Source organism: Choloepus didactylus, chromosome 5, assembly GCF_015220235.1.
Source record: "Choloepus didactylus isolate mChoDid1 chromosome 5, mChoDid1.pri, whole genome shotgun sequence".
Lineage (NCBI taxonomy): Eukaryota > Metazoa > Chordata > Mammalia > Pilosa > Megalonychidae > Choloepus > Choloepus didactylus.
Window position 1 is genome coordinate 103,768,822 of NC_051311.1, and position 12,315 is coordinate 103,781,136.

The window sequence follows — 12,315 nt, forward strand, 5'->3', positions numbered from 1 at the left end:
TTTGAATACAGCTGGCATATTAGATAAAAGTATTGCATGAATATTAAATTCACTGTACTATGGTTATATAATGGAATATCCTTATTCTTAGGAACTACATGGAAATATTTATGAGTAAAGGACCATTATGTATACAACTTACTTTCAAATGGTTCAGAGAGAGAGAGAGAGAGAAAGAGAGAGGTGCACTTATAACACAAATGAGACAAAGTTAAAATAGGTGAATCTGTATGGGGTATACAGATTTTCTTTTCCCCATTATTCTTCCAAATTTCTATAAGTTTGAAATTTTTTCAAGTAAGACAGTAAAAAATGACTACACCATAAAGATACATGTATTAGTCCATTACCTGGTCATTTCTTTTTCCAGAATTCTGCCTGGATTTAACAGCGACAATGAAAAATTCACTAAATAAAAACAAAACAAAAGTTTTAAAGGTTGAACTATTAATTGGCATTGTCGGGTTTCAAAAATCTGTTAAGAATTTAGATATATGAAAGCTAGATGATGCTGTAATTGATTCCCTAGAAAACCCACTCTTCTCTTTTCACACTCAAGTGCACCATGAAGTAGAGAGCCCAAGGATTTAGGTACACATCAATAAGGCCCCAGATGAGGGGAGAGAAGCCCTCCCAGGTTCTTCCTCACTCCTAATGGTCTCAGGCCTTTAACAAAGCAGTTTCCTAAGGCAGTAGAGAGAGCTGCTGAATGCAGGGAGTAGGGGAGCCACAGAGCATTCAGAAAGCTGAAGGGGTCGAAGGAAATGATTAAAATAGAAAACAAAGCATTTAAGTGGCACTTTTCTTCTTAGTGGCTTAAAGCATTTTATAGACACTAGCTTCTGGAAATTTTAGTTTTGTACTTGTTTGCTTTTCCTTACATGTTTCCTTATAACATAAGTAAGGAAAGGCATAATTATATTCATTGCAAAGGAGGAAAAATTAACGTTGGGGAAGATAACTGAGTTGTTCAAAGAAAAATCAGTGGATCATTGGTGATTGGTCAATGCCCCATGTTCCACATCCTGTTTTCTAGCTACGCTGTCTTCTGTTTGTTTTTTATTTTTTTTTAAGGAATATTAATTGAAAGGAAATGTATTGCCTATTAAATTGAACAAATTTGATAAAAATGTCACCATGCCTTTCCTAGTTTTCATATTTTAATGATAGCTAACATTTACTGAAAATTTATTATATGTTAGGAACGATTCTAAAACTTTACATATAATAACTCACTCAATTCTTACAACAGCACTGTGAGGTAGGACTATTTTATAAATCTTCATTTTACAGATGAGAAAACTAAGGCACAGAGAGGTAAAGTAATTTACCCAAAGTCACACAGCTAGTGAGTAAGGTTTTTGGATGCAGAATGTCTTGTGCATAGTTTCAATACAATTGAGTCATTATAAGAGAACTATCCTGTCACTGAGTAGCTTCATCCTGCTGACAAGGAAGGCTCCGTTCACAATGACAACTCATTGTCAGTCCCTCTTGGAATTTAGACCTCTTCTTCTAAAATTCGTTTCTCATTTGACTCCCATTAGTCTAAAGTTGAGAGTCAGCCAAGGTAGTCTGGACGGTGCCCCTAACTGCTATGCTGTACTAATCAATTCATAAGGTAATAACTTTTCATGTTTTTAGAAGCATAAAGTGAAAAAAATTAAAGGATAGCACCTATCCATTGCATTCACAAGATAATAGGAAAAAATGTCACCACAGCATTGTTGAGAAAACATACAAGGGTAGGTATTTCCCATCTATTATGAGCCTAGGAGAGAAATCAGTTTATCTTTGTTGCTTTGTCATGTGTAAATAGCTTAGGGGTCATTTTTTCTGGGTGCTGTGTGTCCTCCTTATCTTTCAAAAGGAGTAAGGTGGACATTTATTTAAAACTCAAACTACTGTCAGGGTCAGTTACCAGGTATGCAACCCAAATGCTGGCATGATTTTCCCCTCATGGTTGTAGCTTCTGATGCTCACAGTGAAGTGTTTCTGCTTCTTAATCTAGCTCTTTATCTGCTATCAGATCCTTGAAGAATCATATCCTTATTTTACTTCTGTTCTTATCAGTTCAGTGCTGTATGCTCATTTCCTATCTGAGTTCTTAAATATGGCACCTTTGATATGCCAAATTAGAACCGTTTGGAATTAGAGGCCCATAAGCTATCCTACAGCTGTAGTATTTGTAGAAATCACTGCTCCAAACCTTGGGAACCTTTAGGGTGTGTGTGTGTGTGTGTGTGAGAACTGGTCTCATTCCAGTCCACCTGAATGCCTCCCGTTACAAAGTAATGGGGACTCTTGAAGCTGCCTATCCATTTTAGAGAGCTCTGGTATAATTCACCCATTTTACAGATGAGGAAACAGAATTTTAGATAGGTTGTTCCATTTCCAGATTCTCATAGCTAGTTTTATCTAATAGTTAGTGCTCATTTACTATGTTCCAGGCACATTACATAAATCATTTCATTTAATTCTATTAGTAAGTCTATAATCACTTTCAAAGATAAGAGTAAGGGTTATAGAGGTTAAGTTACTTGCCCATGGTTGTACAGCTAGTAATTGAAGGAACCAATTAATAAGTGTATAAATTAAGTATTAGATAGGGAGACATATTCCTTATTGTCACTTTTGAATTTCAAAATAAATAATTGTTTGCCTTCCTTGATTCTACCTAGGATTTTTTTTATCATTCAGAATTATTCAGTGCAAAACAGAGCTGGTCTTTCTCTGGTCACCTTAGGTAGTAAAAGCAATTAATTAAAGTAACTCAGGGCTGAAAACTGCTTTTCCTTCTCATCTACTATGTAATGCAAAGACATGCAGGGTACAGGAATTTTTCTACATAATTTCCTAGTTTTTTATAGTCACATTGACTTGGCCTGAAAGATATCAAGTTCCTGATGCTCTGCAAGAAAAACTGATTTCTATGACTCTGTCCTTAGATTCTGGATGCAGAACAGAGTTGTGCATAGTTTCTTCAAAGCTGAGTCATTGTGAGAGAACTAACTGCCACTGATTAAGTTTATCCTATTGACAAGGGCAGGCTCTGCTCACAATGACAACGCATTGTCAGACCCTCTGTTAATTTAAACCTCTTTTTTTCTTTTAAAATTCCCTCCTCATTTGACTCCTATTGAGTCTAGCTGTCCAAGAATCCAGCAATTCTAAAGAATAGACTTCAAATAAACATCATTAAATGAGCTAGTACTCTCTGCTCCCAAATCTGTTTTTTTGCTTTTGTTTTTTGTTTTCTGTTTTGTTTTTTGTTAAACTCTACAGCTGTAACCATTTCATTGAGCTTTCTGGATTTACAGTAAGTATCTTTTAAAGATTTCATTTTCCAAAGATGTATGAGAATATTATTTTTCAAATGACTAAAGAGTAGAAATTGGAAACTCATGACATTTGAAAGACTGCCCTTTCCAAATCTTGCAAGGCAGCCAATAAGCTTAATGTCAAACATGGCTGTAAAGGACCAAGGGTTATAAACAGGGGTGTTTATAATTTGGAGGCTACTGAAACAAACTAACTTGGCAATTCTGGTAAGTTTATCATTCCAGCAATCACAGGTTTGTGAGTGACTCTGTTCCTGCCATTCCCCAAAGACCTTGAATTTGGCCCTAGGCACAGCGCATGGTACCAGTCCATCATGTCCAGCTCTGTAGCCAATCAGTTGCATAATTAGAAAAAAAGTAAAAAAACAAGCAAACTCTTTCAGATAAGAAAATTCTGGAATTATTCTGGTGTGAATAAAAATAAAAAGAGGACTGATAAAATTGGTCCAAAGTAAAATCAAATGCATCTGAAAAGCGAGTATGAGATAAATGAGTTGCATTGTTTTAATCTGAATTTTTTAAACCCTGAACCAACACCAATTTTTGATGAATGTGACCCAGTATGGGCATCATGCTACCCTAGATATCTTCAAAAATTAATACATAAAAGATCCACAGATCTCCTAAGAAGTAAAAAGAAAACAAACAGAAAATTCCTATTTCTATTTCCTTAAAGGCTTTTTAAACTATCCTATCTTACGCCAATTTTTCATTTACAGTGTATGTGCTAAAGTTGTGGTTGCTGGTTAAACACAAACAACCCATTTATAACTTTCCAAAACACATTCTTTTTTATTTCTAAATAAAGCATAATTATTTACATTAGCAGCATAATGTATATAGCCACGAGCAGAAAAATCTGGATTTGAATTCAGTTCTAACATTCACCAGTTGTGTAACTCTGGACACATTATTTATCCTCTCTAAGCCTCTGTTTCCCGATATGTCAGAGGATAATATTACCTACTGTGCCAGCTTGTTTTTGTGAGGGTTAAGTGAAATAGTGTTTGTAAAGTATTTAGCATGGAACCTAGTATATAGTCAACACAATGAAAGATTGCTATTATTGTTGTTATTTTTATTATAAAGAGGTTCTTTTCAGAAACAATAGTACTTGAGAGTAAAAAATAAACTTTTGTAGGATTTTACTTTAATTATTCAGAGGATGCTTATGCTGAGTATCTAAAAGGTATTATTGATACTTATCAGTATTTATGCAAACAGATGCTATTGTATAAAACAAGCACTCATATTCTCTTAGGTAATTACACTTAGCCCTAAAATGCTAACCAAATATGTAGTTTTCAATCAGTGAACACTGAAAATCTTACTGAATGTTAACTAAATAATAAAGTGCACTTTTTCTTAGGTACCTTTGCTATGAAAGTCATCTTTCCTATATCTGTTTCCTTTTTTCTTACATTCCCCCATCTGTGCACCAATAAAGCTTCACTTAGTCTACTCTAACCTGGTGCCCACAAGGCCTTATAGGATGAACTGAGCCTACAATCTTGGTAGAAAGTGCAGACAACTTCCTTTTTAGGTTGAATTTGGCCAATGTGAAAATAACAGTGTTCATGAGGCCTCACTCCAATGCTGTTACCAAGGTCCATTTTATACATAAAACTCACTTATGGGACTTCTTTGGTTTTTCAGTAACTATAGTCCATTGGGTGAGTGCCAAAGTACATCACTCTTTAATGAAGTGTTATATCAAGTTTCAGTGAATCAGGTTGATTATGAAAGACAGGTGTAATTTTTTAAGAAAGGGAAAGAAAAAAGAAAACCCAGAAATAAGATCTGTAAGTTGAATGCAGCTGAGAAGTACCACCATGCTAACTGATGTATTTTGAAATCCATCAGTAATAGGAATAATATGGGTACTGAATACTTACCCTTCATTAATGTTCCACTGTCCTCAAATAGAGTGACCTCTTTACTTCATTTAGATGCAACACCTTTTCAATTTTCTTATCCCATATAAAAAGTCAAACAGCATACATGTATTTCTTAAAATTTAAATAAATTGTATTTAAGGTGTTTTCTGAGAATTTTTCAGGTCCTTTTGTAATATTTGGAGTCACCCAGGTGTTTAAAAGTAGATATTGAATACCAAAATACATTTCCAATCCTTCACTCAGTTAAAGGAATAGTATGGATTTTTTTAAAAGTAGAGAAATGCTTACCTTTTAAGGAGAAGTTTCCTGTATTTTTAACAAAGCTATCTGTCATTTCTCCAAATACTATCATCAAGAGGGGGAGACCTGATCCGTGAGCTATGGCCATGATGGTGCCCAGGGACATAAATAATTTATCCTGCCAATCAGAGTATCGAAACTGAAAAAAGGAAACATCATACTTAGCTTCTAGAATAGAATTTCTCTTTTTCCACAATTAAATGTTCTTTGGATTTCTATTTAAGGTCAGCACATTTTTCAATAGTTGAAAATGAATGTATTAGGGAAGAAGAATTCCAATCTAAATCACTGACAGATTAATTTTGTGACTCTATTTATTTTGCATTCTCTGAAGAAATCATTCTAATTCTGTTTAATCAGTATCTTGTTTGGTTGAATGCCTGAAATATAATCAGAAGAGATAAAGATTTGGTTCCTTTAAGAAAAATTGTTTGATCTCCCTGAGGTCCTGAGGTAGTGAATTAAGAACAGCTTGGAGCAGACATTAAGTTTACACACACACACACACACACACACACACACACACATCACATCACATCACATCCTTTAAAACAGCATTCAGAATACTTCAGGGGGAAAATTCTTAAAACAGGGGGGGAATAGATAAATTGGACTTCATTAAAATTAAAATCTTCTGTGCATCAATGGATATTATTAAGAAAGTGAAAATACAACCTATGGAATGGTATAAAGTAATATATCTGATAAGGGCTTAATATCCAGAATATATAAAGAACTCTTGTAACTCAAAAACAAAAGGCAAGCAACCCAATTTAAAAATGGGCAAAGGACTTGAATACACACTTCTCCAAAAAAAGATACACAAATGGTCAATAAGCACATTAAAAGATGCTGAACGTCATTAGTCCTTAGGAAAATATGAATAAAAACCACAAGGAGATACCACTTCACACCAACAAGGATGGCTGTTATTTAAAAATTGGATAATAAGTGTTGGTGAGCATGTGGAAAAAAATGGAACCCTCATGCACTGCTATGGAAAACAGTTTTTGTTTCCTCAAAAAGTTAAACATAGAATTACCATATGACCCAGAGTTTCTACTCCTAGGTATATACCCCCAAAGAACTGAAAACAGGGACTCAAAACAGATACTTGTATACCAATGTTCATAGCAGCATTGTTCACAATAGTCAAAAGGTGGAAATAATCCAAGTGTACAACATGAATGGATAAATAAAATGTGGTATATACATATAACAGAATATTATTTAGCATTCTGATACGTGCTACAACATGGATGTACCTTCAAAACATAATAAGTGAAATAAGCCAGAAACAAAAGAACAAATATGGTATTCCACTTATATGAAATATTGAGAATAGCAAATTCATGGAGACAGGTAGTAGATTAGAGGTTACCAGGGACTAGGGAGTTATTGCTTAATGGGTAAAGAGTTTCTGTTTGAGGTGATGAAAAAAGTTTTGGTAATGGATGGTGGTGATGGTGGCACAACACCATGAACATAATTAATGCCACTGAACTATACAAATTGTGGCAAATCTTATGTTATATAAGGTTACTGCAATAAAAATTTTTTAAATGGGGGGGAACAAAACCCTCTGAGTTTTGGGGGTTTAAATTAGCCTTTAAAAGGGAGCTCACTAGTGAAGCTCAGCAAACATTACAAGTGCCTATTTATGTACTTTAGGGAAGTCTTGCTTATGGAGATGAAAACCAGGCAGAATCTTGAAAGATAAGAGGAAATTAGCTGGAGGAGATTCGGGAAGTACAGGGAAGTGGGTTATATTTTAAAGCTTATAACAGCGAGGTGACTGGAAACTGCATAGTGTTAGGTAACACAGTAGTATTCCCGGAATGCACAGTGCAAGGTGTAGGAGACGGTATTAGATAGATAGAGAGGGCCTGGTGGCCACAAAGAGGATCATGGAATTTGTACTACTTGCACTGGGGAGAAGTGATAGCAGTTGTCACAGTGAGGTGTGCAAAGACTCAAGAACCAATCAGCAAAGTAATGTCATACACTATGAGACTTTGTCATTCACTGACTTTTTACTCCTAATATCTCACCTTTTCTCTCCCTTTTTGATTGACCTATCATTGGCTTTCTCTCTCTGTTCTTTCCTCCTCTGTCGGTCTGACTACATCTTCCTTCTCTTATTTTTACATTTCTTTAGCATCCCCTCTGTCTCCTGCACCTCTCCCCTTTTTTAAACTTCCTCTTCTGTCCACTTCCCCCACCCATCCCCTGTGGGGGCTGGAACTAGCCCTCAGGAAGTAGACGATGAGTGAGGGTTGGCAGAATGGAGTCCACGAGGGCAGCAGCTGAGTCAGACTGGGTCAATACCCTGGGACAACCTGAGGTTGCACACATATGGGGGGAGGGAGTGGAAACTGTTCCAAAAGAGTTCCAGAAGTTCAGTCTGGGGACACCAAATTCCAAAATCAAAAGCAAAGGGCAAGCAAAGATGCCAAAAGAGAGAGAGAGAGAGAGTCAGAAACCAGGTAGAGCTTGGAACAGAACATGGGCAGCAGGCAAAGTCAGGAGCAAATCAGAAGGGGTCCCAAAAATGACTACAAAAGGGATGAGTGTCTCCAAGATTCATTTTTAGTGCTTTCTGGGAAGGGGAATGGAACACTTTGGACTGTCAGCTACAGTTAAAAGCACAGAGTCAGGTGGTCATGTAATCTTCCCTTTATTGAACATTACATGAAATTTAGGAACATTTTAAATGCTTTTCATATTAATTGAATAAAATGTTACAGTCTCTAAACTTAAATTTAAAATGAGGTGAATGTCACAGCAAATTCCTAAATAAACCTAGATTTGTGTTCAGTGATTCTCAACAAAGTAATATATTTCTGACTCCTGTGACAGCACCATTTTATGTCCTGAGAATTTTTTTGGAAAAAAATATCTATTCAGAGGTTGAATAAATACTTCAGTGACACTTTAAAATTCAAATGCAATTTTCTGTTTTTACTTTAAAGTGTGTGGTACTTTTTTGGTAGGAGATGTATTTAAAACATGTTTATTAAAAACCAGATTTCTTTTACAAACAATTTTTTATCTAAAGCACTAAACTACATTTTTTAAAAACTTCTCCTGAGGCTTTTAAAACAACAACAACAAAAAGATCACAATAATAAGGAAAATGAGAATGAATGGGAGCTTGGTGGTTACATGAGAACTACACAGCAATATGTGAGAGTAGGGATGCTGTGGTATCTTTTCATCCATTTACTAACTAAGTTGGAGATTTCACTTAACATGCCACTTAAAAATTACTTCCTTGCTATCAAATAATGGCCACCATGGTTTTAAACACATCACATGTACCAAAAGTGGGCAGATACTTTCTTGGGCTGCCTCTTTGGGATGTATTACAAATGGAAAACAGCACATTAAGGTTCTTCTAAAAACTTATTGGCTTGCCTATACCACCCAAAAAGCACTGAAAGCTATCTTAAACATATTCTGAGTCCCTAATAATTCCCCAGTGTTGAACCACTTTTCCTGGAAGCTAAATGGAAACATAGATTCCCTAACTGTTTTAAATTTTCTGTAGTTAACAATCACCTACTTTATATGCAAGCTTATTTTAAGTTAACTTTGGTTCATGATGAAACAAATGTGGAGATGCAGTTTTCTGAATATGATTAGTTCATATGTTGCTACAAACACAAGTCCTATTTTCAGTTTCTCCGTACACCAGCATACCACCAGTGTACGTATGTAGTTTGAAGCGTTATGTACCCAAGAAAATCATGTTCTTAAAGTTAATCCATTCCTATGGTGTGAACCCAGGAAATTTTGTTGAGGTTATTTCAGTTAAGGTGTGGCCCACCTCAATCAGGATGAATCTTAATCCTAGTAGTGGAGTCCTTTATAAAAGAGAATGAAATTTAGACAAGGAGAGCAAAAGCCAGGGAAGCAGGACGCTGAAATCCACAAAACCCAGGGATGAGATTTGGACATTTTCCTGGCCTCAAAACCATGAGTGAATAAATTCCCATTGTTTAACCTAATCCATTTCAGGTAATTTGCTTTGAGCAGCTAGAAAACTCAACCAACCAGTTAGCTCTGCTCTGCTTCATCATCCTTCTTGAGAATGTGGGCCGTTAAAAACAATGTCCAACGTAAGACAGCACAGGTGCAGCACAGAAAATCTAGCCCTGCCTGTAGACAGTCTTAAAGTACTTGTTCTGTAGTTATTGATTCAAAATACCAAATTCGAGTGAAGGGTGGGATTAGTCACATTTAATATTTTGCTTCTTACCAATGTCAATGGTCCAATCAAATTCACTTTCTTCATTTTTTTCCTGTCTTGGTTGCTGCAAAATAAATTTTTTTTGAATTAAAAACTGTTACAAAATGTTTTGTACTCAACTGAACATAAATTTGAGCTGTTATAGTATTCAAGTATTACAGTATTTTCAAATATAAAAGATTGATGCCCCCAAATTGTCAAAATTATCCAGCTTAACAAACTGCAAGGCAGCCTCCATGAGTAAGTGTAACTGTCCAAGGTACTATAAGGATATATGGATAAATGAGAAACTGTCACCTATCTTTCAGAGGTCACATACAGTTGAAGAGTAATAGGTTAAAAATGTCTGCCAAACAAATTATATAATTCTTTGCCAAAAAAGACATACTGATATAAAAGTAGTAGAAGCCACTCTTGCAAAGGATTGTGGAGAGTGGTGTCAGAAAACCCTGTTGGCTCTATATTCAAAATGCAACTAAAATTCAACCACTTCTCATACTTTCATTGCTATCCCCAGGACCAAGCCATATCATCTCTCACCTGAGGTGTTTTTTTTCCCTTGCAATTTTATTGAGCTATAGTCACAATACCATACAGTCATCCAAAGTATACAATCAGTTGTTCACATTATCATCATATAGTTGGGCATTCATCACCAAAGTCAATTTGTGAACATTTTCATTACTCCAAAAAAAATAATAAAAATAAAAGTAAAAAAGAACACCCCAAAACAATTCATCCCCCCATCTACCCTATTATTCATTTACTTTTTTGTCCCCATTTTCTACTTATCTGTCCATATGCTAGATAAAGGGAGTGTGAGCCACAAGGTTTTCTATAATCACATGGTCTCACCGTATAAGCTATATAGTTATACGCTCATCTTCGAGAAACAAGGCTACTGGGTTGCAGTTGTACAGTTTCCGGTATTTCCTTCTAGTATTCTAATACGCTAAGAACTAAAATGGGATATCTATATAATGCATAAGAATAACCTCCAGAATGACCTCTTAACACCATTTGAAATCTCTCAGCCCCTGAAACTTTGTTTCATTTCTCTTCCTCCTTTGTGTCAAGAGGCTTTCTCAATGCCGGGTCCAGATTGATAACTAGGAGTCACGTCCCACGTTGCCAGGGAGATTTACACCCGTGGGGAGGGCAGCAAAGTCTACCTGCTGAGTTGGTTTAGAGAAAGAGGCCACATATGAGCAAAAAAAGAGGTTCTCTGGGGGTGACTCTTAGGCACAGTTATAGGTAGGCGTAGCCTCTCCTTTGCAGTAACAAGCTTCATAAGGACAAGCCCCAAGATTGTGGGCTTTACCTACTAAATTTCACCTGGGGTTTTAGAACAGCCTCTTGCCTAGTCTCTCCACTTCCATATGTACCCACTCCAGTCTACCCTCAACACAGCAACCAGAATGATCATTTGAAAATACAAGTCATATGTCACTTCTCTGCTCAAAAGTTAACAATGGCTACCATCTTTCTCAGAGTAAAAGACAAAATCCTTACACTGACTTCTAAGGCTCTGTATGATCTGTTTCCGTCTTACTTCTCTGACAAGATCTTCCAGCCCCACACCTGCTTACCCTTGCTTACTCTGTTTCAGCCACCCTGGCCTCACTCTTATTCTTTGAACACCTCCAACATTCTCCCATCTCAGGGAGAGAACACTGTCTGTTTTCTCAGGCAGGAAGACTCTCCCCCTAATAACCACACAGCACTATCCTATTATTTCTTTCAAGTCTATTCAAAGATTGTCTTCTCATTAAGACCTACCCATAACCTAAATTAAATTTACAAACTACCTCTCCCTTGTACTCCTGATTTCCTTTACTTTGATTAATTATTTTCCATAGCAGTCACCACCTTCTAACATTCTCTATAGTTTACTAAATAGTGTGTATAGTATTTATGTCTGTCTTCCATTCAATAATGTATATTCCATAAATACAGGGATTTTTCTTTTTTCTTTTTTTTTTTAACTAAAATGCATTTATCTAGCTAAAATGTACAGGTGGATGACAAAGGTTTATTAATAAGACTTGATTCCAAATTATTTAGAGTCAAATCAAAGGATAAACATCTTTCACCAAATACATCCAAAAGAATGTGCCACAGGCAATAGCAGCATTCTTGCAGCAAGTGTATTGCTAACTCTCAATTGACCTGGATAACTAAAGTGGGTTTATCTTCCTTTCACTGTATAATCTTTGGTCTGCTTTTATAAATATTAGTCTCATTATATTTAATTTCATAATCTTGGAGTCAACTTATTCTTAACTTTCTGTACTCCTCTTTTAAACCATATTATTTTTCCCAACACAAGACTGTGAGCCCCACTTTTGAGGACTTTCTGGGTTCTGTAGTGTTACTGCACCTTTGCAGGGATAGCTCCTTTGTACCCCCATTAAATGTACAGCTTTCTTCACAAAAATGGCATCTATTTATAGATTCACAGTCAATCCCCTGCTAAATTGCCAGATCATGAAAACCACACTTTTTCTATTAGGAATAACACCAT

The 12,315-nt window shown here is 35.9% G+C and overlaps 2 protein-coding genes across 3 annotated transcripts in view; one reads left to right on the forward strand and one right to left on the reverse strand.

Moving 5' to 3' along the window:
• Positions 1 to 12,315, forward strand: part of CROT (carnitine O-octanoyltransferase) — a 154,289-nt gene that overhangs the window by 125,329 nt on the left and 16,645 nt on the right. The gene's annotated exons all lie outside the window — the stretch shown is intronic.
• ABCB4 (ATP binding cassette subfamily B member 4) overlaps positions 1 to 12,315 on the reverse strand; it is a 78,076-nt gene that overhangs the window by 64,553 nt on the left and 1,208 nt on the right. For both annotated transcript variants that reach the window (XM_037836564.1, XM_037836563.1), the window contains 3 exons: positions 9,801 to 9,855; positions 5,528 to 5,678; positions 351 to 408 (listed from right to left, as the gene is read on the reverse strand). In XM_037836564.1, coding sequence (XP_037692492.1) covers positions 351 to 408; positions 5,528 to 5,678; positions 9,801 to 9,855 — 264 coding nt within the window. The remainder of the gene's footprint in view (positions 1 to 350; positions 409 to 5,527; positions 5,679 to 9,800; positions 9,856 to 12,315) is intronic.